The sequence below is a fragment of the Cherax quadricarinatus genome, chromosome 5 (assembly GCF_038502225.1).
Source record: "Cherax quadricarinatus isolate ZL_2023a chromosome 5, ASM3850222v1, whole genome shotgun sequence".
Lineage (NCBI taxonomy): Eukaryota > Metazoa > Arthropoda > Malacostraca > Decapoda > Parastacidae > Cherax > Cherax quadricarinatus.
The window spans coordinates 56,087,559-56,115,358 of NC_091296.1; the positions used below are offsets into that span (position 1 = coordinate 56,087,559).

The following is a 27,800-nucleotide window of genomic DNA, read 5'->3' on the forward strand; positions in this document are numbered from 1 at the left end:
TTTACATTTGAAAATGTGTAAAAAACTTTGATGTACTTTTTTTTTTGTTATATTTGAAAATATGTAAAAAAACATAGATCTACTTTTGGAGCACTATGCATGTGAACATAGATCTGCTTGGACAGTTTAAGGGTTAAAGTAAGAAATAGAGGCACAAAGTAGAAGTAATCATACAGAGGTATACAAAAGAAATCAAATTAACAGACCATTGGATTCAAACAAGGCTCTGTCCGGAGCCTGAAGGTCATTTGAAGAATATTCCTGGGATCACTGCCCTTGCAGTCCATTCCCAGACCAAGCCTCGTGGTTGATAGAGTGATCAGTCAGGCTGCTGGTGTTAGCCACATGGAGTCCACCTTAGCCCAACTGGTCGGGAACTAACTTCAGGAACCAATCCAGGGGTCTGAAGGTAATTTCCCTTATGTATGAAGGGAGGGTGTTGAAAAGTCTTGGTCCCTTTATACTTATTGAGTTATCTCTTAGTTGATTATATTTTAGGTAAATAAATGTTATTAAATATTTACAGGATGTAGTGAAGATGAAGATGCTGATGAAACCACCCTAAAAGAGGAGCAGGCTCTCTTAGCTTCTGGACGTGGAGAAGGAGAACGTCAGCCAACAGGATGTGTTGTTGGCATAATCAGGCGCAAATGGCGACAGTACTGTGGTATTATTAAAAAGAATGAAATTACTGATGTAAGTACACTGCCTTGTAGAGTGTGTATTAGTTTTGTTTTGTTGTATGTGAAAAAAAAGCATGAAGTCTTTGAGTAAAACAGATTTTTTTTTAATCAAGTTAATACTATGTAACTCATTTGTTATTGTTGCGGTGGTTTGGTCATTTAGAGAGAATGGATCAAAGTAGAATGACATGGAGAGCATATAAATCTGTAGGGAAAGGAAGGCGGGGTAGGGGTCATCTTCGAAAGGGTTGGAGGGAGGGGGTAAAGGAGGTTTTGTGGACGAGGGGCTTGGACTTCCAGCAAGCATGTATGAGCGTGTTAGATAGGAGTGAATGGAGACTAATGGTATTTGGGACCTGACGAGCTGTTGGAGTGTGAGCAGGGTAATATTTAGTGAAACCGGTTATTTTATATAGCCGGACTTGAGTCCTGGAAATAGGAAGTACAATGCCTGCACTTTACCCTTTCAGGGTCCAGAGGCCAAATTTCAAAGTGCGCACCAGGGTCCAAGTATTTAAAAAAAAAAAAAAAAATTATTTTTTCTTATGAAATGGTAGAGAATCTTTTTCTGAAGGTAATAAAACAAAAAGTATGAAATTTGATGGAAAATTGACAAAATTATGTTCTCGCGAATTTTGATGTGTCAGTGATATTTACGAATCGGTGATTTTGCCGACTTTGACTCCCATTTTAGGCCAATTACATTATTCCAGTCGACCAAATTCTTAGATATTTCACTAGTATTACGTCTATTCTATCGATTGAGCACAAGAAATTGCCAAGTCAACTATTCCAACTACAAAATAAAGTGGTCGGAAATTGGTAATTTGGCCAATTTAACACAAAGTTCAAAATATTCCAATTTCAAAATAGGGTCCAGAATAAACAATGCAGGTATTCCTGGCACTAAACTAACATTTCCTCTGTTCATTAGCTATGTTTTGAGGCTTTACAAATGAATTCCATTTTTATTTTTTATTCACATAATGAATTTTTATTCAAACCAAAAAATAGAAGATTTACTGTTATGCAATATTGTAATAATTGTATAAATATCATCACCACATTTGTGAATGTATATTAGACCCACATGCTGGCGTGTATTAGACGTGTGAGGTTGTTTGTTTACTCTTGAACATCGGCAAAAATTTAACATTTCCTCTAATTTGAGCTCAGTTTCAAGCCATTTCCAGTGCTAAAACCAATCAAAATCATCTCTATTTCTGTAATATGTCTTCCAGCCTATCAAATGAGACCAAGAAATCGCAAATACAACCATAAAAAACATACAAAAAAACACTGCAAAGTCGCTGTTTTAATCGAAAATCACGGTCTCAAGTTTTTTCTCTCATTATACACTGTGTGCTGCAGGATTTGTTTTATGTGGTGCACACATACCACATAAATGTATTCTCTCATATCTAGGCCCAAGTTTACCACTCACAGCTTATCAGAGTGAGCTGAGCTCATGGCGTAGATCTATGGTTTGAACCCTGAACGTAAAGCCGTAGATCTACGGCACGGACCCTGAAAGGGTTAAAGGAGGGGTTTGGGATATTGGCAGTTTAGAGGGATATGTTGTGTATCTTTATAATTATATTCTTCTAAACTGTTGTGTTCTGAGCACCTCTGCAAAAACAGTGATTATGTGTGAGTGAGGTGAAAGTGTTGAATGATGATGAAAGTATTTTCTTTTTGGGGATTTTCTTTCTTTTTGGGTCACCCTGCCTCGGTGGGAGACAGCCAACTTGTTAAAAAAAAAAATTGACCTTACTGAATAAACTCTTCAAAAATCATTGTAAGTAGCATTTTTTTTTTTCAACAAACTGGCCATATCCCACCGAGGTAGGGTAAGTAAATAAGTAAGTTTATTCAGGTATACACAAATACAGTTACATAGATTATCATACATAGCAACATATGTGTAGAGAACCTAAAACAAAGTGACTTATTTCCATTAGGGTCCTTTTGATACCTTATTATTATACTATAAAGGAGATAATATCTTATTATTATACTATAAATGAGTTATACTAGGAATAAGGTAAAGTGAGTTATTTGTATTTACATGTGTGTTAACTAAAAAAATAAAAAATAGTTCTCCCTTTCTGTCACTACATTCATTAGGCACCTTCTGGCTCTCTTCTTGAACTGGCTCATGCTATGACTGGCTTTGACATGTGCAGGCAGACCTGAAAAGAAGAATGAAAGTTTCTCTTTTTTTAAATTTAGTAAGGTATACAGGAGAAAGAGTTGCTAGCCCCTTGCTCCCAATATTTTAGTAGCCTCTTACGATCCGCATGGCTTATGGAGGAAGAATTCTGTTCCACTTCCCCATGGAAGTGGATCATGCTTCATAGGATCAATTCTATATGTAATGTGCTGAGTTTCTTGACCGAAACTCCGATAAGAATCCATTATAAGTACGTATATATACAAATAAATCAATTTGATTGCAGTGTGATTGAGAAAGATGTTGCTAACCCCATTGGTTTTCAATTATAAATTGGTTAGTTGTTTACATAAATATCAATAAAGTCTTTGAAGGTGGTGTACAGTAATTGAAATTGCCAAGTGTATGTTACTGATATATATGTACAATATGACATCAGCATCTAAACTGTAGTAACAGCATGCCTCGAGCAAGACAATGATTTTTTTTTTTTTTTTTTTTCAACAAGTCGGCCGTCTCCCACCGAGGCAGGGTGACCCAAAAAAGAAAGAAAATCCCCAAAAAGAAAATACTTTCATCATCATTCAACACTTTCACCACACTCGCACATTATCACTGTTTTTGCAGAGGTGCTCAGAATACAACAGTCTAGAAGCATAAACATATAAAGATACACAACATATCCCTCCAAACTGCCAATATCCCAAACCCCTCCTTTAAAGTGCAGGCATTGTACTTCCCATTTCCAGGACTCAAGTCCGACTATATGAAAATAACCGGTTTCCCTGAATCCCTTCACTAAATATTACCCTGCTCACACTCCAACAGATCGTCAGGTCCCAAGTACCATTCTTCTCCATTCACTCCTATCTAACACGCTCACGCACGCTTGCTGGAAGTCCAAGCCCCTTACCCACAAAACCTCCTTTACCCCCTCTCTCCAACCCTTTCGAGGACGACCCCTACCCCGCCTTCCTTCCCCTATAGATTTATATGCTTTCCATGTCATTCTACTGATAGAGTGAAAAAATGGCCATTGTGTAAAAAAAAAAAAAAAAAAAAAAAAAAGGAAACATCCGTCACTCCATGCACTCACATGATCAAGTCTCTTGCTCCCTGTATCTCGGATTGCTTAAAATTAAATCAAAATATATAAACAAATACAGTGGACCCCCGGTTCGCGAAGTCATCGGGATCCGATAAATCCGGTATCAAAAGCATTATATCGCAAAAAAATTTGCCTCGGTTCCCGTTACAAAACCCGGTGTGCAATACGATTTGTACGAGACGTGTCCACGTGTGGCCTGAACTGCCCCGTGTGTGCCAGTGTTTACAAGCCAGCCAGTGCGCGCGCATCTAAGGATATATTTGGTACATTCCATATTATCACTGTTTTTGGTGCTTGTTTCTGCAAAATAAGTCACCATGGGCCCCAAGAAAGCTTCTAGTGCCAACCCATCGAGACCAAGGGTGCTAATGACTATTGAAATGAAGAAAGAGATAATTGCAAAGTATGAAAGTGGAGTGCGTGTGTCGGACCTGGCCAAGTTGTATAGTAAATCCCAATCAACCATCTCTACTATAGTGAGCAGGAAAACGGCAATCAAGGAAGCTGTTCTTGCAAAAGGTGCAACTGTGATTACAAAACAGCGATTCCCCTTCTAAACATTAAAAACTTCGGCACTCTCCCCTCCTCCCATCCCATCAATCATCACCAGATCTTCATTAACCCTTAAATGGTCCAAACGTATATATACGTTTTTTCAACATTTGAAAGTATGTAAAAAAATGTAGATCTTCTTTCTTGTTTTACATTTAAAAATGTGCAAAAAAACTTTTATCTACATTTTTTTTTTTTTGTTATTTTTGAAAATATGTAAAAAAAACGTAGATCTACTTTTGGAGCACTACGAATTTAAACGTCGATTTGTTTGGACCGTTTAAGGGTTAAAGGTAAGTGTCAATTATTCTATTGTGATTATTCTATTGTTATTGTAATTATTCTATTGCATTAAACTTAATATTTCATGTGGCAAAAGTTTTTTTTTTTCATACTTTTGGGTGTCTTGCACGAATTAATTTGATTTCCATTATTTCTTATGGGGAAAATTGATTCGCTTTCTGATAATTTTGCTTTACGATGAGATCTCAGGAACAGATTAATAACGTGAACCGGGGGTCCACTGTATTGGTAAAGTTAGAGTGTACTTGTTTTGAAATACAGTATGTTCTTCACATAAATACTCATACTCCCATTGGAAAACTGTACTGAAATCTGTTTGTAAAGTTTCTCATAATCTTGTTGCTCCAAGGATCTGGCCTGTATTGTAGCAGTAATCTTTCCATATTGTACTGTGATCGGCTGATTAATAAATATTAATCTATTATTATTATTATTATTTTATGATTATTATTATTGTGAGTATATGGCCTCATAATAGATCATTTTTATCTTTTCAGTCACTACGACACTTGTTCATCCCAGCTGATAAGAAAATTCCATTCATTCGTATTGAAACTAGGCAGCCTGAAATGTTGTATGACAAGAGAGTGATTGTGGCCATTGATTCTTGGCCTAGAGATTCAAGGAACCCCAAGGTAAACAAATATCATATCTAGTTTTAAAAAAATTCTTTTACCTTACCCAGAGCTCTAATTGAATACATAGATTTGTGAGATATATCAGAAAATAGATAAAAGTAGTGTTCTGTACATGATGTACACCTTATGGATATGCTTAGGTAGTAGGATAAAAGCCAGCAACCATTCAGGAAGGTACTGAAGTTCAGTTATACAAGTGTGTAATAGAAACCTGCTAAATGTTTTGCATTCTTGTAGATCTCCTGGTGTTTTCTTTCTGTCTCATGAGCTTGTAAGATGACAGGTAAATTTTGCAAACTTCTTTGTGCATTAAATATATTTTTATCGGTTCCTGTATGTTTCTTAATGATTTTTAGTGTTGTAATTTTACATTTTCATTTAAAAAGTTTGGTCTGAGATTGGACTACAAGGGCAGTCTCAGAACCATTAACAGATTTAACAGATAATAGCAGCACCAGAAATATACATAATGTGGACATGCAGCAGCAGAGTACTTAACATTACTTCATCACATAATAACCATATTTTTTTTTCAATATACGTATTTGTAGTGAAAAAATCATTAATGAAGTAGAGGGCCATAACTTTTGGAATAAGAAATACCAAAATAAATTTAAAAATTATAAATATTTTGCAGGGTCATTTTGTCCGCGTGATTGGAATGGTTGGAGACAAAGAGGCAGAAAACGAAGTGATTCTCTTAGAGCATGACTGTCCATATACCAAGTTCTCTGAATCAGTTCTAAATTGCCTTCCAAAGATGCCATGGGTAATCACACCAAAGGTTAGTTACTCTTAATATTAAAAAAAAAAAAAAAATGTTTTTAGCAAGGCATTAACCCCTTCGCTGTTGTGCCCCAAAATTAAAATGCTGACAGCATTGTGATTTCTAAAAATATATAAAATAATTTTAGCTTCTGAAATGGTAGAGAATCTTTTCCTGAGGGTAATAACAACCTAAAATACTTATGGAATTAAGTGAACACAGAGTTGGCAGTCTGGATGCAATTTACACATAGGTGGTATTGCCCACCAGTGTGTAAATTGCCAATTCCAATGCTCAGTTCAACCCAATTTCTAGCTATTTCACTAGTATGCCTTCCCTTTTATTGACTGAACACAAGAATACCCATGCAACTATCAGAGCTACCCTATAATGGGCACAGTAGTTGGTAATTTGGTCAGTTTTAAACAAAATTTAAGAAATTCTAATTTAAAAACAAGAGTCCAAAATAAACCATGTAGGCATTGCAGTTGCAAAAGCAACCTTCCCTCTCTTCATTACTCATGTTCCTAGGCCTCTCCTGTATTACACTTGCTCTCCATTTCGAATCCATCATCACACAAAAGTCGACGTTTTACCCTATTTCTCAGATAATAACAAAATATGATAAAAAATGATTGGTCATGGTTTAGGCCATCCCAGTAATTGAAGCAGACCTAGCAAAAAAAAAAAAGGCTGGGGGACTAGGGAGCCCCGCCCTTCCTCGAAAATCTCCAAAAATTTAATATTTCTGTCATTTTGAATCTTATTTCAAGCTACTTTTGGTCTGAAACCAACCAAAATCAACTTTATTTCACTAGTATGTTTTCTGTTCTATTAACTGATACCAAGAAACAGCCAGTAAAACCACAAAAACCACCCTATAAAACACCTTAGTTGCTATTTTAAACCAAACACAAGGTTTGCTTTTCCTGTCATGCTTTGCATGGGGGTAGGATTTTTTATACTATGCACACTCACTGCACAGATGCATTCTCTTATGTCTAGGCAAAAATTTACTGCTCACAGTATATTTGAGGGAGCTGTGCTTGAAACGTAGATCTGTGTGAGCAACACTGGCAACAGTGATGTAGATGTACATAGGAGACAGTGAAAAGTTTGAAGAAGCATGTACATCCTTCCAAAGAATGAAGCATGTGTATTATCACTCATTCCATAGTTATCCTTTAGAACAGTCACATGTAATTGGAATGTACTAAACTTTTCTTATATTCAGATTTATCACCTTAAAAGCTACATTTTACCTTTCTGTGTATTTTCATGATGGAGATTTGATCAGTATTTAAAGGGTGAATAATATTACTATAGTGACCAAAAGTAGGCACTCAGATATTATTCACTCATATATTATTCATCTCATTAAATATAATATCACTTATATATTGGTAAATGTGATGCTTTTCTACCAAAATATTTATTCACCCTGACAGCACAATAAATCTCAAGTCTTAATTTAGATATTTTAAGCTGCAGCTTATGCTTCTTTGTCACTCAGAAAACCCCAGTGTGTTTAAACAACAAAAAGTACCCAGAGGCAGGTTGGGTGTGTTCTGGTGTCTTGGAATGAATTACCATAAAACTATATATTTTGGGGTTGAGTTACGATATTTTGGAGACATGATAGGTCTTCTGGAACGGATTAATATTGTAACTTAAGAGACTACTATATTAACAAATGTACGTATTTAATATTTTTAGGATGAGGCCAAACGTGAAGATTTGCGTCATTTGGATGTCTGTTCTGTTGATCCCATTGGATGTACAGACATTGACGATGCACTCCACTGTCGGAAACTTTCGAATGGTAATTATGAGGTCGGTATCATTCCTAACATTACATCAGTTTATTTTGTTGTGTCTTGTGTTAACAAAATGTGCAACAGAAAACATATAGTTTGGCTAAACAGAATATATGATTTAGTAACAGAATGTGGGGTTTAGCAGCAACAATAAAGGTGATTTAACAACAGAATGTGTGGTTTACCCACAAAGAACTTATGATTTAGTGACAAAAAATTATCGTGTAGTGACAGGATGTGAGGTTTAGCCTCAAAAAATGTGTAGTTAAGCAATAGAACTTCCTGCTTAGCAACAAAGAACATTCTGCTTAGCAACAGAGAACTTCATACTTAGCAACAAAGAATTGCCTGCTTAGCAACATAGAATTGCCTGCTTAGCAACATAGAAATGTCTGCTTAGTAACAAAGAACATTCTGCTTAACAACAGAGAACTTCATACTTAGCAACATAGAATTGCCTGCTTAGTAACAAAGAACATCCTACTGAGCAACAAAGAACATTCTGCTTAACAACAAAGAACTGCATACTTAGCAATAAAGAACTGCCTGCTTAGCAACAAAGAGTGTGTATTTTAGCCACCAAAAATGTAATTTAGCCACAAATAATGTGATTTAGTTGCAAGGAACACATAATTTAGCCACAAAATGTGGTTTAGCAATAAACAATGTGATGTAGTCATAAGGAATGTGTGATTTAGTCACAAAAAGTAAGTGGTTTAACATCACAATGCCAGATGATAGTCAACCAGGAATAGGCAGTGCCCTTCACTGGCCCGTGAGTCTGCTTGCCAAACTTTTAGAAACCATCAGCCAGTCTCATCTCAAGCACTTGATGGATCTCATAAATTGAATTAAGACCATTAATATTAGGAATAACAAGCTAGCAAGTTTTGACATCAATGCTCTTTTCACTAACTTACCCACCACTCATCACTGCTTTCTTCACTTGCTTACCCATTACTCAAGCAGTTGCAGTAATGTGTGGCAAAGACCCTGACAGTGAGAGTTACCAAACAGATTTTGTTGACCTCATTGCTCAGTGCATAAATTATAATTGCTTTTGCAACTATACTTATTTTCCAAAGGAAAATAGGATGACGAGTGGTGGGTAAGTTAGTGAAAGGAGTAGTGATGTCAAAATAAGTATAGACAATGTTTTAGGATGGACACGAGCTCCTATATCAGTGCTGTTAGCTAATCTTCATATGGAGCATGTTTAATCAGAACTTGTAAAACCCTTCATGCCCTGTAGTATATATGTAACATGGCTGCATTGTGTAGACAACATTTTGGTTATTTATCCTTGAAGACTCAAAATTGACACTATTGACCAAAAACATTAGTGTGGAGCTGTTCCTTGAGAAGAAAAGTGACATTAAATTCCTATTCTTAGATATCCTAAGCAGAGACAGTGATAAACTTACCTTCACAAACAAGGACAAGCTATCATATTTTTTCTCACATGACGACACTTGCACTGAGAGAAGCGTCATCATCGGGTTCTTTCTTAGAACCCATGGGATTTGCAGCTCACAGTTGTTTGAAGTGTAATATGACCACATTTTTCAAATATTTATATGTTCTGTTCTTTGTATTGGATTGATAAAGCCGCTAAGTCTTCAAATAAAATATCTTCCATGTTTCCTATGCATTTTTATTCCTCAGTTTGTTGGTATTGTTGTGACTAGTACTGTTACTCATGATATCATTTTTGTCATTTATGCACTTTTCTTCATGGACATTCATAATCTTGTTATGTTGTAGGTTGGGGTCCACATTGCAGATGTATCTCATTTCATTCGGCCCAACACTGCCCTAGACAAGGAAGCACAAAATCGCAGTACTACAGTTTACCTTACTAGCCGCCGTATTGATATGGTACCAGGTAAGTGACTTGCTATGATTGATGTTGTATTTCTCATCTTAGTTCTTCTTGTGTAAATGTATTCAAATACTTGGAAGATTTTGTTTTCAGTATAGTTATTTTAAGGAAACAATGTAGAGTGGTATCAACATTAGTTCCTGGAGATAGCTTGTGAACCATGGTTAAAAGTTAGATGTTCAGGTTGACATTGTGAATGCCATCATAAGCAAGTTTTATAATGCTTCTCCAAGTGTGGCATTATGGTTTTCCATAGTGTAAATCTTCTTCTTTCAACAAACGAGCAGGGTGGCCCAAAAAGAAAAAGAAAAGTTTCTCTTTAACTTTAGTCATGTATACAGGAAAAGGGGTTACTAGCCCTTTGCTCCTGGCATTTTAGTCACCTCTTACGACATGCATGGCTTACAGAGGAAGAATTCTATTCCACTTCCCCATGGAGATAAGAAGAAATAAACAAGAACAAGAGCTAACAAGAAAATAGAAGAAAACCCAGAGGGGTGTTTGTATATATGCTTGTATACTGTACATGCAAGTGTAGTGTGACCTAATTGTAAGTAGAAGTAGCAAGACATACCAGAAATCTTGCATGTTTATGAGACAAAAAAAGACACCAGCAATTCTACCATCATGTAAGACAGAGTGTGAATATACTGTTAATAAAAAGAGGCAAAAATCCATAATACATAAGTTGATGGGGTACTGATAGGCACTGTGAGACAGATACATTAAAAGAGATCTTTTGGACTTGTAGACCATAACATCAAGACTGTATGGTAGTGAAGTTTAAGTATTCTTCTTTCTTTCAACACACCAGCCGTATCCCACCGAGGCGGGGTGGCCCAAAAGGAAAAACAAAAGTTTCTCCTTTTTCTTTCTTCTTTCAACACACCGGCCGTATCCCACCAAGGCAGGGTGGCCCAAAAAAGAAAAACGAAAGTTTCTCTTAAATTTAGTAATTTATACGGGAGAAGGGGTTACTAGCCCCTTGCTCCTGGCATTTTAGTCACCTCTTACAACACGCATGGCTTACGGAGGAAGAATTCTATTCCACTCCCCATGGAGAGAAGAGGAAATAAACAAGAACAAGAACTAGAAAGAAAATAGATGAAAACCCAGAGGGGTGTATATATATATATACTTGTACATGTATGTGTAGTGTGACCTAAGTGTAAGTAGGAGTAGCAAGACATACCTGAAATCTTGCATGTTTATGAGACAGACAAAAGACACCAACAATCCTACCATCATGTAAAACAATTACAGGTCTCCCTCAACATTCACGTTTTCAACTTTCACGGGCTTCACACATTCGCGAATTCCCAACCGCTAAATTCCCAGCCACCAAATTCCCAGCCGCCAAATCATATTTAAGTTTCCGGCCACCTGCGAGTCCCTACTACCCTCCCTCCGACCCCCGCAACTGGCAGCCAGCCCTCCCACCACTCAGTGTGGTGAGTGTTTTGTTTGTTCATTATTTGCTATTAAACTACAGTATAAATAATGTAAACCCATTCATGACTGCATATTGGAATGGCTATTCGAACAGGTATTAGACGGTGACATCATGTGTTTACTCTTGAACACTGCAAAGAATTAAACATTTCTGCTACAGCTAATAATAACAATAGTAATAATAATAACAATAATAATAATAATAATAATAATAAATATGATATAATTGAAGAAGGAAATTGTACAAAAATACGAGGGAGTGGTTGACACAGTCAGTGTGACTTTGTTTATGCTGGAGTGAACATTAGTCTCTGTACTCTTCCAAACATTTCACAATAATTCATTGTGTTTGGTGCTTGTAGATTGAGTGTGACTGGAGTGGTAGAGGCAGTGATTGAGGCAATGGTATTTAATAACATACATGTTAATAATAATACATGTTATTAATAATATGTACTATTATTATTTATAACATGTGTTATTAAATACATACATGTTAATAATAATACATGTTATTAATAATAACATGTACTATTATTATTTATAACATATATGTTATTAAATACCACTGCCTCAACCTCTGAATTATTGTGAAATGTTTGGAAGAGCAGGGAGACTAATGTTCACTCCAGCATAAACAAAGTCACACTGACGATGTGTCAACCACTCCCTCGTATTTTTGTACAATTTCCTTCTTCAATTATGTCGTATTTATTATTATTATTTTTATTATTATTATTATTATTATTATTACTATTGTTATTATTAGCAATAGCAGAAATGTTCGATTCTTTGCTGTGTTCAAGAATAAACACATGATGTCACCTTCTAATACCTTTCCTAATAGCCATTCCAATATGCAGTCATGAATGGGTTTACATTATTTATTCTGTAGTTTAATAGCAAATAATGAACAAACAAAACACTCGCCACACTGAGTGGTGGGAGGGCTGGCTGCCAGTTGCTGGGGTCGGAGGGAGGGTAGTAGGGACTCGCAGTGGTGGAGGCACTGGTGGAGTCTGTGGTATTTAATAACATACATGTATATATTTAGTACAATTTACGATGTTTTCATGTATTTTATGATTATTCATGGTTCAACAAGTTAAGGAAGCAGTATTGTAATATATTTCCCTACAATATATTGGGCACCAAACATTCACGGTTTTTCAACATTCGCGAGGCTCTTGATCCCCTAACCCTCGCGAATGTTGAGGGAGACCTGTACAGGCTTTCGTTTTACACTCACTTGGCAGGACGGTAGTACCTCCCTGGGTGGTTGCTGTCTACCAACCTACTACCTAGAAAGTTTAAGTATTATTATTATTATTATAATCAAAACCAAGCACTAAACCTACTAGGGTCATACATTAATTTCAAATGCAACTTGCGGTTGCATTTCAAATTAACTAAATCAGCTACTTAAGTGTTAGAATCATGACAGGCATGAATAAATAATGTGCAGTGTTTTGTCAAATTCTTGATGGAAATTCACAGACTTAGTTGTTAACCGTATAACTGTGCATGGGGTAGAGTGGACAGATTTGCCATAGGTCATTTTTTTTTCTTTAATAGTAGAATTACAAATTATACCAAAATAAGTAGAATTAAAAAAATAATGATGTTACCTTGGTATAACTTGTTTAGGAGTGTTGTTTGACCTTTAGCAGTGGAAGGTGATGAAATTGTGCACCTAAGCACATAGTACAGGTCAGTCATCACTAATCCGGCATCACTGGGACCTGTAGAGTGCCGGATTAGTGATATTGCTGGATCACAGAGTGATCCAGTTCCATCGCTAATCCAGCACTAATCTCGGCTAGCCAAAATTAATGGCAGATTAGTGATGGAACCGGATTAGTGATTGCTGGATCAGTGATGACTGACCTGTGTAGCACTGTATATTATATTTCATAATTCTAGGTTTTCACTGTTATTACAGCATTTACATCATACACTTTGGTTGATTATGACTATACTTGGGTTTCACTTTACAGTAGTCTGAGAAACAGGCTGGCATACAGCCTATGTCCTAACATACATCTGATGAATTTGCACACATTTTGTTAGGTTTTATTTACTGTTTTCACAAAAGTATAATATATGTTGTATGTAACACAAGAGTATCACTTTCATTACAGTCTGAAATACTAATACTGTATGCAATGACATCAGTGTTCTGTTTTTGACAGTTGGTGAAATTAGCAATGAAAATAAACTTTTTTTTTTATGTCCTTGATGTAATAGTTAGTTTGCCTTCTCCATAACCAGTGCAATAGCACTTCACTTCCACATGATTCCTTCCTCTGTATTGTTACATTTATTGATAGTGTGACATTTAAGTGTGTCTTGGTAGGATTGCAGAGACGGGGAAGAAAAAGGTTAAATCACAATAATGTAAGCTTTCAGTTTCAATCAAGTTCTGTAATGAGGTCAGCAGATAAATGCTCAAACTTACATCCTTAATAGAAAATTGGCTGCCAACCTATTAATTTTAGTCAGGTTTATCTGATTGTAGTATGGTAACTACCACTATTTCTAGACTAGTGCCTCTTAACCCTTTGAGGGTTTCGGCCATACTAGTACGGCTTACGACCCAGGGTTTTTGACGTACTAGTACACCTAAATTCGAGCGCCCTCAAATCTAGTGGGAGAAAGCTGGTAGGCCTACATTTGAAAGAATGGGTCTATGTGGTCAGTGTGCACAGTATAAAAAAAATCCTGCAGCACACAGTGCATAATGAGAAAAAAAAGCTTTGACCGTTTTTTTTGGAATAAAACAGCGACTTTTCACTGTATTTTTGTATGGTATTTATTGTTATATTCTAGTTTTCTTGGTCTCATTTTATAGAATGGAAGACATATTACAGAAATTGAGATGATTTTGACTGGTTTTACAATGAAAAGTACCTTGAAATTGAGCTCAAAATAGCAGAAATGTTCGATTTTTACCAAAGCTCAAAAGTAAACAAATCATGCCAAGCATCCAATACACGTCAACTGATGAGTCTAATATTCTTTCGCAGGTGCGCAGATATTATTTATACCATTTTTTACACTAATGCAGTAGTCTGCATAACAGTAAATCTTCTATTTTTTGTGAGAATAAAAATTCAAAGTGGAAAGTAAAAGAATGTAAGAGGGGCCTTGAGACGTGACTAATGAACAGAGGAAATGTCATTTTAGTGCCTGGAATGTCTTTCTTGTTTATTCTGGACCCTATTCGGAAATTGGCATCTTTTGAAATTTTTGTGAAATTGGCAAAATTGCTATATTCTGACCACTGTACTGGATAGTTGAAATTGGTAAATGGGTGGTTTCTTGCACTCATTTGATAGAAAAAATGGAGTTCTAGCGAAATATTCATGTTTTTGTCGACTAGTACATTGGAATTGGCCGAAAATGGGGCTCAAAGTGGGCAAAATCGCCGATGTGTAACATCGCCAAGACCGCTAACTTCGCGAGAGCATAATTCCGTAAGCTTTCCATCAAATTTCATACTTTTGATGTCATTATGATCGGGAAAAGACTCCATATCTTTTCATAAGAAAAAATAATTTTTTTTTTTTTAAAATTTGGCCGACCCTGAGAACGAGTCTCGGAGAGGGCCTGTTGACCCTCAAAGGGTTAATGTGGCAGTGTACATAATAATTTCATACATTAACTGCTACTTTGATATTGCAGATCTTCTCAGCAGTAACTTGTGTTCTCTGCGGGGAAATGTTGATAGGTTTGCTTTCTCTGTAATATGGGAAATAACAAAGAAGGCAGAAGTTTTATCATCCAGGTTGGTAATCTTGTTTCTTTATGTTTTTTAATCTACAGTGGTCCCTGGAGTTACAGTAATTTGGAATTACAACTTACCCTAGTACAGGAATTTTGTTTTGAGTTGCAGTTAAAAATTGGAGATAAAATACACATATGATGATATGACTGTTGTGGGTCGCATCCTGGGTAAAGAGATTAACCTAAGTTGCCTGAAATGCTCTGCATAACAGGGGCTTCTATATATAGTAGTATGCCACTAATGTCAGCTAGGTCTGTAATAGTTCTATAATGCTATTTATTATTATTATGCAGGATGCATACATCCTCATTTGCCTTATCGAAGTTCATAGGTTTGAACCTAAAGCATTATTATTATTCTTTCTTTCTTTCAACACACCGGCTGTATCCCACCGAGGCGGGGTGGCCCAAAAGGAAAAACGAAAGTTTCTCCTTTTGCATTTAGTAATATATACAGGAGAAGAGGTTACTAGCCCCTTGCTCCCGGCATTTTAGTCGCCTCTTACAACACGCATGGCTTACGGAGGAAGAATTCTGTTCCACTTCCCCATGGAGGTAAGAGGAAATAAACAAGAACAAGAACTAGAAAGAAAATAGAAGAAAACCCAAAGGGGTGTGTATATATATGCTTGTACATGTATGTGTAGTGTGACCTAAGTGTAAGTAGAAGTAGCAAGACATACCTGAAATCTTGCATGTTCATGAGACAGAAAAAAGGACACCAGCAATCCTACCATCATGTAAAACAATCACAGGCTTTCGTTTTACACTCACTTGGCAGGACGGTAGTACCTCCCTGGGTGGTTGCTGTCTACCAACCAACTACCTAGGATTATTATTATTATTATTATTATTATTTATATTATTATTATTATTTATAATATTATTATTATTTTATTTTTAACAAGTCGGCCGTCTCCCACCGAGGCAGGGTGAGCCAAAAAGAAAGAAAATCCCCAAAAAGAAAATACTTTGATCATTATTCAACACTTTCACCTCACTCACACATAATCACTGTTTTTGCAGAGGTGCTCAGAATACAACAGTTTAGAAGCATATATGTATAAAGATACACAACATATCCCTCCAAACTGCCAATATCCCAAACCCCTCCTTTGAAGTGCAGGCATTGTACTTCCCATTTCCAGGAGCCAAATCTGCCTATATAAAAATAACCGGTTTCCCTGAATCCCTTCACTGAATATTACCCTGCTCACACTCCAACAGCTTGTCAGGTCCCAAATACCATTCGTTCCTATCTAACACGCTCACGCACGCTTGCTGGAAGTCCAGGCCCCTCGCCCACAAAACCTCCTTTACCCCCGCCCTCCAACCTTTTCGAGGATAACCCCAACCCCGCCTTCCTTCCCCTACAGATTTATATGCTCTCCATGTCATTCTACTTTGATCCATTCTCTCTAAATGACCAAACCACCTCAACAACCCCTCTTCAGCCCTCTGACTAATATTTTTATTAACTCCACGCCTTCTCCTACTTTCAACACTCCGAATTTTCTGCATAATATTTACACCACACTGTCTTTAGATAGGACATCTCCACTGCCTCCAACCGCCTCCTCGCTGCACCATTTACAGCCCAAGCTTCACACCCATATAAGAGTGTTGGTACTACTTTACTTTCATACATTCCCTTCTTTGCCTCCATAGATAAAGTTTTTTTGTCTCCACGTATACCTCAATGCACCACTCACCTTTTTTCCTTCAATTCTATGATTAACCTCATCTTTCATAAATCCATCTGCTGACACGTTAACTCCCAAGTATCTGAAAACATTCACTTCTTCCATACTCCTCCTCCCCAATTTGATATCCAATTTTTCTTTATCTAAATCATTTGATACCCTCATCACCTTACTCTTTTCTATGTTCACTTTCAACTTTCTACCTTTACACACACTCCCAAACTCGTCCAATATGCAGTTTTTCTTTAGAATCTTCCATAAGCGCAGTATCATCAGCAAAATGTTACTGTGTCAATTCCCATTTTGTATTTGATGCCCCATAATTTAATCCCAACCACCCCTCTCCTGAACCCTAGCATTTACTTTTACAACCTCATCTATAAATATATTAAACAACCATGGTGACATTACACATCCCTGTCTAAGACCTACTTTTACCGGGAAGTAGTCTCCCTCTCTTCTACACACCCTAACCTGAGCCTCACTATCCTCATAAAAATTCTTTACAGCATTTAGTAACTTATCACCTATTCCATATACTTGCAACATCTGCCACATTGTTCCTCTATCCACTCTATCATATGCCTTTTCTAAATCCATAAATGCAATAAAAACTTCCCTATCTTTATCTAAATACTTTCAAATATATGCTTCAATGCAAACACTTGATCTACACATCCCCTACCCACTGTAAAACCTCCCTGCTCATCCACAATCCTACATTCTGTCATACCTCTAATTCTTTCAATAATAACCGTACCGTACACTTTTCCTGGTATACTCAGTAAACTTATTCCTCTATAATTTTTACAGTCTCTTTTGTCCCCCTTCCCATTATATAAAGGGACTATACATGCTCTCTGCCAATCCCTAGGTACCTTCCCCTCTTTCATACATTTATTAAACAAAAATTCCAACCACTCCAACACTGTATCCACCCCTGCTTTTAACATTTCTGTCATGATTCCATCCGTTCCAGCTGCTTTACCCCCTTTCATTCTACGTAATGCCTCATGCACCTTCCCCACACTCACATCCTGCTCTTCTTCACTCCTAAAACATGGTATACCTCCCTGGCCAGTGCATGAAATTACCGCCTCCCTTTCTTCATCGACATTTAAAAGTTCCTCAAATTATTCTCGCAATCTACCCAATACCTCCATCTCCCCATCTACTAACTCCCCTACTCTGTTTTTAACTGACAAATCCATACTTTCCCTAGGCTTTCTTAACTTGTTAAACTTCAAATTTTTTTCTTATTTTCATTAAAATTTCTTGACAGTACCTCTCCCACTCTGTCATCTGCTCTCCTTTTGCACTCTCTTCACCTTTCTTTTACTCTCCATATACTCTACTCTTCTTATAACACTCCTGCTTTGTAAAACCTCTCATAAGCTACCTTTTTCTCTTTTTTCACACCCTTTACTTCATCATTCCAGCAATCACTCCTCTTTCCTCTTGCACCAACCCTCCTATAACCACAAACTTCTGCCCCATATTCTAATACAGTAATGCATTTTTAAAACTATTCCAACCCTTCTCTTATTATTACTGTACAGCCTCTCCTCGCTTAACAACAGAGTTCAGTTCCTAAGACCACGTTGGTATACAAATTCATCACTAAGTGAGGAGCATACTATAATGGTTGTGGGTTTGTGTCAACCATCTCTCATACTGCTTTAATGTCACCTTTGCACCATTTATAACATTTCTAGTATATTTTTAAATGTTTATACAACAGTGTACTGTATATTGTAATAAACCGAATAGAGGATATCAGCTCTAATATACATTACTTAGGTATGCATACTAGTCAGAGAGCCCATTATAAGTCAGAGTCATCAATAAAAGAGTACATCACTAAGTGAGGTGAGGCTGTATTATTATTATTATTATTATTATTCTTTCAACACACCGGCCGTATCCCATCCTGGGGTTGCTGTCTATCAACCTACTTTTTTATTATTAATTTTATTATTATTTATGGGGGGTCATGTGGGTGGGCCTCAGTCACCAGCAAAAAGGAAACCCTCTTGGGCACTTTTGAAAATGGGACCATCAGTTCTTGGGGGTTGAATGTTTTATGGATGTCTAACCAGTTTTTTTTTTTTTCAATTTAAAGCTATCATGACTGTTTCCCTGTAATAGTCTGGATTATTCCCCTTCTCCATTTGTGTTATAAAAAACCATCTTTTGAAACTAAGTCTTTTCCCTGAAATTGCCAGTAAACAGGCCATTTCTCTAAAATTAAATTTAAAGAAATTAGTGCATTGGTGTTGATAGGGCCCTCAATTTTATTTCTGATATTGTTGAGCAGAAAAGGCAGAAAAAATTATCATAGAGAGGGAAAAGCTTTTAAATTTTTGGAAAAGGGGTAGAAAAAGGGGAGACAATCCAAAAAGTCATTCTGTGGTTACCTCGGGTACAATAAAGTTACTTCGGGTTCTTGGAACAAATTACCATTTGGGGGTATGTTTGTCTTCTGGAATGGATCAGTGTGGTAACTAAAGGGGGACCACCTTTTTTTTAAAAAAAAGGGAAATTTAAAATGGGGCCTTTTTTATCACCCCTTTTTGGAAAAAACCCCCCGGTTAATGGTAATGGGTTTACCCATTCTTTATATAGGGTAAAAGTCAATAAAATTTCAAAAGTACTCTAATATATCTGTACCCTCATTTACAGTAACTCCCCTCGTTTACAGTCTATTGCAAAAAATTTTTTGAAAAAAAAAGGGTTGAAGTTTTTTTTAAGTAAATTTTTCCCCAAAATTTAAAAGTCCATTATATAAAGGGTTTACTACATGGTCCCAAAATTACATTTCTAAAGTTTTCAGAAGAAGTTCTATCTATTGGATTCTTTCTGCATGAATGAAACTGTATTTCATTGTCCTCTTCTACATTAAATTCAGTCATTCATGTTTTTTCCTTTGCTCAGTTTCCCCAAGTCTTCTTGGGGGGTTTTAGTCATATTTTATTAGTACTTTCCGGGAATTTTCCATTCTAAACCTGTTAGTATTTTTTTTTCCTTAAAAGTCATTTACATAAATTAGAAATATTATCGGGACAAATATTGATCCTTGTACTCCCTCTTGATGACATTTTCCCATAAGACTTTTTCTTCTTACCCTTGTTTATTTTTTCTCTCAATATTTTAATTGGTTTATGCATGTGAGCTAGACTAAAACCTATTTTTTTATGGTTTAAAATTAATTTTAAATTGTTTTTGTTCTTAAAATTTTTTTCCCTTTTCAAACCCAGTTTATTAGTGATTTCCCATTGCATTTTATTGTCCTGTTTCAAACTTTTGTGTATTTTTTCCCGTTATTCCTTTGTTAAACCCCTTGACATACTGCTGTATGTATTTATAGGTAATTTGCGCCCCATATGTTTTTTTAACCCCTTAAACTGTCCTTAGATCTCATTCACATGGGGCCCGAACATAGACCCCGTTTTTTGTTTCAAGGGGAGAAAATTAATCGGGTTTTCCGTTGAATTTTAGTTTAATCAGGAAAACCCGCTGTCTTAAATCCTATAATGAAACACAATACTGCCTTGTAAGGTGTTTCTTAAATTTTAATAGCAAGAAGAAACCAGTTTTTTTTTTTTAAATGTAACATTATTTGATGGTCATAGTATTAAGTTTTTAATTAGTTAAAAGTGTTTTTTTAATTTCCAGTTTTAAGGCAATTATCAAGTCCGGAGGAATTTAGCTATGAGCAGGCTCACCAAAAGGGATGATAAACAATGAGCGATGATCTAACAAAGTCTCTGAAATCTCAACAAGTTGGCTAAAGGCTGAAAAAAAAGGGTTAATGCTGGGTAAGACCATATTATTTAAGAACATATATTAATACCATGTAAATGCTAGAAAGGAAAAAGGCAGGGAAAAAAGTGTCTTTGTTAAAAATATTTTTAACATTTTGCATTGTTAAAACTTTTTTGTAGTTCAGGGTCATTTGAACTATAATATCCCCACTTCAAAGACAGTTTTGAATGGTGATGGAAAATTTAAATTTTCCCTTTTTTTGGATCCCCTCCCTCAGTGGGACAAAGTCTTGGGTCAAAAAACCCTACTTTGTTCTGCCACTGGAAACCTGCCCCTCCCTTTACACAAATTATCTAATATTATTTTTAAAAAGGTTGGAATGGTAAATTGGGAAGGCCTTGGTCAGATGCCCAAAAAAGCTTTACTGTTGGTTACCCTATTTTTAAGCCCCGCATTGAAACATTTCCTTTTTCCCTGATGAATCTTCTAATAACCCCCTCACAACACTGGCCCCTTAAAATCCAAAGTATGTTTCCCCTACAGACAAGACAAGTAAAATTTCCTTACATTTTTCCTTTTCCCCAAAGTAGTAGATAGATGCCTGGGTGTTAGTCAGCTGCTGTGTGACATTTTACTGTGGGGGGGTGGGGGTTTTTTTTTTTTTTTTTTTTTTTTTAGGGGCTGAGCTTTAAATTATCTGAAGTAGTATGAAAGCTCTTGCCTGTAAACTCAACTTTAAAAAAAAAAAAATAATCATTTCAATATCAGGATGAAAACTTTAGTTGATGTTGAAAATATTTGAATTGTTAATCGCTGTTGCAAACTAACTGTATCCATATTGTCCTTTCAGTGAATTTAAATTTCCCTTCTTTTCTCCTCTTATAGCTTTGTGTCTTTCCTTTCCCCCGCCTTTCCCCTTTTTCTTGTTCCTGAAAGAGCTGATTTTAAAATTAATGACAAAAACCAGCATGCAATTCTTTGTATTTTCTGGAAATCAAGTTTTTAAACATTCCTGAAAAAAAAGCATCAATCCTGGCATTAAAATTAAAAATATATAGGAGAGTCAGTTTGAAACCCCAATTCCTTGGGAGAGAAATATGTATTATAAACTGTATTGTAAAAATACTGTTTTGAAAAATGTATAATAACCTGTATATTTTTAATATCAATTTTTTTTCATTTTATAAAAGCAGTTCTTACAAAAAAAATTAAACTTTTCTCACAACAGAGCACTGGTATTGGCAGTATGGAGGAAAAATTTCCCCATTTTGATCCTGACACAGCCCTTGGGGTTTGACATAGTAGAAAAACAGCATTGGAACAATAGCATGGTTGAGAGTTCCGCCCCAAAAAGGGACATCTGCAGAGACTACACCCCAAGGGTTAAATTGTCCGTAAAAAAGAATAATTTTAGGGGGGAGGATCGCCCTGGAAAGGATGGGGGGAGGGTGGGTTTTTTGTGTGCGGGGGTGGACATACAACAGGCATGTGTGGCATATTGAAGGAGGAATGAGATGAAGGGTTTTTTGTTGACGGCTGTTGGAGTGTGAGCAGGGTAATATTTTGTGGGGGATTCGGAAACTGTTGAACTTGAGCCCTGGAGGTGGAATCAATGTTTTAAACCCTTTGACTTCACGTCATATATATTGTCAAGGAATACCTTTTTGGGGTATCTTATGCAAAAATTCAGCGCTTCAAATCAACAGGAAAAAGCTGGTAGGCCCACATGTGGAGAATGAGTCTCCAGGTCAGTGTCCCTTAAAAAAAAAAGTGGTGCATTTGGGAATACCATTTCATGTCCTTTTGCGTCTGCGGTGAAATAATCCCCCGCAAATCTGGGACTCTTCTCTTCCCCAAATGATGCTCTAACACAGATGGGGTTCATTGAAGATCAGTTTTATGATTTGAGTTTGAGACCAAAAGCAATGGAGGAGGGGAAGAAAGGAGGAAAAGAGGAGGAGGAAGGAAAAGAGGAGGAGGAAAGGGAAAGGGGGAAAAGGAAGGAAGGAGGAAAAGGAAGGAGGGGGGAGGGAGGAAGGAGGGAGGAGGAGGAAGGAGGGGGAGGAGGGGGGGGGGAGGAGGAGAGGGAGGGGGGGAGGGGGAAAAGGGAAAGGGGGAGGTGGAGGGGAAAGGGGGGAGGTGGAGAAGGAGGGGGGGTGGAGGAAAGGGGGAGGGGGGAAGGAAAAAGAAAAAGAAGGAGGAAGAATAGGAAGAAGAGGAATAATAAAAATAATAATTTAAAATAATAATATCTAATAATATGTTCCCGGGCATAAAACATTCCCCATGACGTCACAAGAAAGGAGATAACATCTTTTAAGAGCTGGTTTTTATAAGTGTAAACGAGGGTGGGGGAGGCACTGTCTATTTTTCAGAAAGGAGGAGGAAAGGGAAAAAAGGAGAAAGGGGGAAAAGGGGGAGGGGAAAGGGGAAGGAGAAGAGGGGGGAGGAGGGAAGGGGAAGGAGGAGGAGGGGGGAAGGGAAGGGGGGAAGAAGGGAAAAACATTTGTCCGTCTGTCTATTTTTCTTCTCCAAACTCCTGTCTATCAAAACTAGCTCTTCTCAAGACCAAGACTGTCATCATCCGTTTCTCACATCTTCAAGCGAGTATAGCACTTTGTCTGATTTTTGGTTATCTAGGGAATTTAAATATGTATCTTGATGTATGTGTCCTGTGAGACAGAGATGACAGACAGAAAAAGAGAGAAGATTGAAAAGATAGAATGAGGGGAAAAATAATTAGATAGAATGGAGAAAGCATCCGCCCCATTGTTTTGACCGTGGGGGGTGATTGAACAATATATATTTTGCGCTGCGACTCCCGACTCAAAACAATTATAAAACACTGGGCCCAAAACAAACTTTGAAGGAAAGTTTTTTAAAATATCTAAGGCTATATATGTGTATATATATTATAAAAAACAAAAAAGGAAAAGCAGGAATGAAGGAAGGACTAGATGAAAAAGGGAAAGGAAAAAAAATAAAAAAGGGCAGATGAAGGAAAGTGGAAGAATGGTGCCCTCCAGGCCTCCCGGTAAAAAGGAAAAAAAATTGGAAGGGAAAGAACCACCCCAGGATAACACATAACACAACTGCCTGCTAAAACTTTGGGAAAAATCTCAAGGGGGTGTTTTGTCTTTGCCCTAAAAAAACTTACAAAAAAGCCCCACACTGATTTTTTTTGAGTGTAAACACCACTGTATGACACCTGTTTTATGTGTGAGGTTAAAATCCCCTTTATGACACCATGTTTATGTGTGGGAGTTAAAAAACCACTTTATGACCCATGTTTTAAAAAATTCAAAAATAGAATTCTAGGAATTGTCCAGTGACATATATTGGTTTTTATATTATAGAACAATAGTAATAAACAATTTTTTATTTTTTTTTTGTAAACAAGTTTTTAAACAATATATTGATAATTATGTTTGTGTTATTTGTTGAAAAACAGTGTATATATGTTTGCACCTTACTTTGGGCTCCAAACCACATAAGTTATGTGAAAAAAAAAATTGAACAAAACAACAAACCCAAATACAAATGCTCAGTTTCCCAAATTAAGCCTGAATCCTTCCTCCCTCCCCAGGCTGTATAAACCTCCGGGTTTAGCCCCCCTTTATTTTAATAATAATTCAAATACAAATAAACTAAAATTTACCGGGGGCGGCAAACCGCTTTTTATCGGCTCATTTTTTCCCTTTATGCCTCTATATTTGGTAAAAACTGATGGGAAAAAAATTTTTTGGGACTAAAACAATCAAAAAAAAATCTTAACTTTTTTTTAAAAATTTTTTTGAATATTTTGTGACACCAGAAAAAACTTGGATTTTTGACAGTCAAAGGGGTTAAAGGAGGGTTTTGGGGTATTTGCTGTTTGGGTGACATCTGAACGTCGTATCTGTGGTTTGCAGGCGGTGATTATCATGAATATGGTAAAGTGTTTCTATTTTTGGGTTAAAAACCCCTTTTTGGGGGATTGATGTCTTAAAAAAAAAATTATTTTTTGGAGAAAAAAATAATTGCTAGTCTTATTTAACTTTTGATTGTGGGGGATAATCATTATTTCTTTTAAAAATGGTTGGGAATACTGGAAGCATATGGAAAAAACAGAGGGCTGAATCCCCACTAAGGCTGCTGGAAAATAGATAAAAGGGCTATCATATATTATCTAGGTGTTTGTCATGGACAAAAATAGTTTAGTGGATCATCTGAAATGTGATTATTTTGATTATTTTTATTGGGTGAAAGGGTAAAATTTTTTTTTTTATATGAGGGTGGACTCAAAATGAAGGGAAGTGTTATATAAAGAGGACTCTGGTCTTGTATGTATGTTTGGGGTCAATATATTGTTTCCCAAAAACATGTTATAAAAGAACACTTTTGCAACATTTTTGGGGATCTTTATTCTGGAAATGTTTTTCCCCAGTGGGTTTTTCCAAAAATAATGCAGAAAAATGGAATAGAGAAGGGGTTTAGGTAGTCAGTCCTTCAGCCTTTAGTCAATGTTTCAATCCATCAATCTTGAAAAAAGTGCAGCATATTCACAAAGATGGGGCATATACTGATGAAAAATGAGTTGAGCAGTGGTAGGCAAGTCCCAATAGGTTGTTTTTATAAAAAGCACAAAGGAAACAAAAAAGTCAAAATTCCATTCCTTTAGCACTAGCATATCTGTCAGTTGGGTTTGATCCATCGGGAGTGGTATAAGCAAAAATATTTTTCAGTTTCAGTTTTTGGGGTTCATCTGAATGGAAAATTTTTGAGTATAAAAATTTGATCGGGACTCTGCTGTAATAACATGGAAGTACCTCACCACTTCCCAGACTGTGTCTTCTTGCCCTCATCCCCCCCTCCCCAATCAAAGGCCCCTTTTTGAGCAGCAAAATGGTGAGTTAATAAATGAAATTTTTTTTTTATAATTAGTTCTTGACTATACTGTATATAAAAATTTTAATGCTGGGGAAACCCACATTTTTTATACTGTTTTTTAATTTCTTTTCATGTTTGACTTCTTCAGGCATTTCTCAAAATTCCTTTTTTTACATGTATTAAAAAACTTTAATTTTTTTTGTTATATTCCCTTTCTTTTATTCAACTATTTTTTTCCCCTTACTAAAAAATTATTTTCTCCCCAAATATTCATTTGATGTTCAAACAACAAAACATTAGCTACAGTCAGATAATTACAGGAAGTAATCCATTCTTCAATAGCTTTTGGGATCCCAAACCCACTGATGCAGGCTTTTTCTGCTCAGGGCAGGCCTGCAGACTACCACTATGGTCTAGCCACACCCATTTTTCCACTTTCTTCACCTTGAAGGGTTTGCATTTGATTTTGTGAGTCATCTTTAAATAAAAAAATTTAATTAAAATTTTCTTTAAAACTAATATTTGTTTTAAAATTTATTTTAGGTTTTGGGTTTAAAACTTTGGATTTCATATATTTCCCCTTTTAGATTTTTTTGTAAGATATCAGCTAAAAATATAATGACATTATTTTAAATTAATCGTTGCAAAGGAAAAAATTTTTCCAAAAATTCGTTTGGGAATTTAATTTTTTCCCCACATTAGGGTATGAATAAAATTAAAACCGGGGGAGACACCCCAAATTTAAAAAAATTTTACCATAAATAAAAAATTTTTTTTTTTAAACCACAAAGAAAGGATAAATAAATTTGGTGTAAGCCAAACAGTATTTTTGTTTTATTGCTTGTTCTACTTTTAAAAAAAATAAATGACTTACCTTTTTTTTTGAAAAATGAAAAAAACAATTTTTGTGAGAATGGTCTAAAAAAAATTTTTTTTTTCCCCCTTTTTAGGGAAAATGATCCTGTTTAAAAATTTTTTTTAAAAACCCGGTTTCCCTTTTTATCTCAAAAATTAAATCTTTCTTTTTTTAAAACCTTTTTTTTTTATTTTTAAAAACTTTTTTCGGGGGTTTTTTTCACTGGTGTTTTAAATTAACTTTTGGGGGGGGGTTATTGGAATTTAGACCCCCCCTTGAATTTTTAAGTTAAAATTTTTTTTGTTTTACACTTTTTTTAATTATTGAGTTTTTCATTTTTTTTGGGGTTTTAAAATTTGGGGTTTTTGGTATTTTTCATAACCCCCAAAAAAAGGGGTGTTTTTTCAGAAAAAAAGGAAAAAGGAACGGGGGGGAGGGCCAACAACAAAAGCCTTTTAAAAGGCAAAAACAGAAAACCTTTACCACCATGTAAAAGGGTTTGATTGGGGTTTATTATAAGCGGTTCGCTGACTACTTTCCAAAAAATTTATCAAACCTTTTTCTTAAAACCTATTGTTTTCCCCCCTTATTGTGGTAGAGTTGGCATAAAAAGCTTCCTTTTATTTTTCCCAGGAAAAAGGACCCAAAAAAAAATCCCCAAAAAAAATTTTCATTATTGCCTTAGTTTAAAAAACCATGCCAAATAAAAAAACACCCCGGGGTTATGGCCCCTTTTTAACCCTCCAAAAAATCCATAAACCCTTTTAAAAAGTGAGGGATTTGCCCCCTTAAATTAAGCGGTATTTGAAATAAAAAAAAAAGGGAATAAAGTGACAATTTTTTTTGGGGGGTCCAACTTTATAAATTGGTTTTTTAATTTACTTTTCCTGCCAAAATTAAAGTTACCCAAAAATTACTACATTTTACAAAACCCCATTTTTAACCATTAACCCGAGATACCCCCACCCCCTTTTCCCCCAGGTTTTTCTTTGCGTTTTATTTGAACCCCAAAAGAAAACCACCTAAACCCCTTTGCCCCCAAATCAAAATTTTTAATTTAATCAACCCATAAATTTTTCAACACAAAAGGCCCCAAGTATTGCCCCCGAGCTTTTAAACCCGTTACACCCCTTAAATTTTGGGTTTTTTTCAAATTTTTCTTTTTCCCCCTGAAAAATTTTTTTCCCCAAAATTGAAATTTTTTTTGCAGTTATCCCCAATTAGCAAAACAAATTCGAAAAAATTCTCTTCCCTTTTTTTTGAAAATTCAATTTTCTTTTCTAAAAAATTTTGAATATCCATCTTTTTTTTCTTAATTTTTTTTAAAAATCCCCAAATGTTCCTTCAATTTTTTTTGAAATGAAATCTACAAATTTTCCCAATTTATTCCAAAAGGGGGGCCCCTTTGGGGGAAAACCAAAAATTATTTTTTAATGTGGGGGAAATT

At 35.9% G+C, this 27,800-nt stretch overlaps 1 protein-coding gene across 1 annotated transcript in view; it reads left to right on the forward strand.

Moving 5' to 3' along the window:
- The window catches only part of LOC128684720 (exosome complex exonuclease RRP44-like), a 74,161-nt gene that overhangs the window by 35,843 nt on the left and 10,518 nt on the right, over positions 1-27,800 (forward strand). Inside the window, exons 8-13 of the mRNA XM_070104605.1 lie at positions 527-696; positions 5,317-5,454; positions 6,095-6,241; positions 7,940-8,056; positions 9,805-9,925; positions 15,059-15,183. Of these exons, the coding sequence (XP_069960706.1) occupies positions 527-696; positions 5,317-5,454; positions 6,095-6,241; positions 7,940-8,056; positions 9,805-9,925; positions 15,059-15,183 (818 nt within the window). The remainder of the gene's footprint in view (positions 1-526; positions 697-5,316; positions 5,455-6,094; positions 6,242-7,939; positions 8,057-9,804; positions 9,926-15,058; positions 15,184-27,800) is intronic.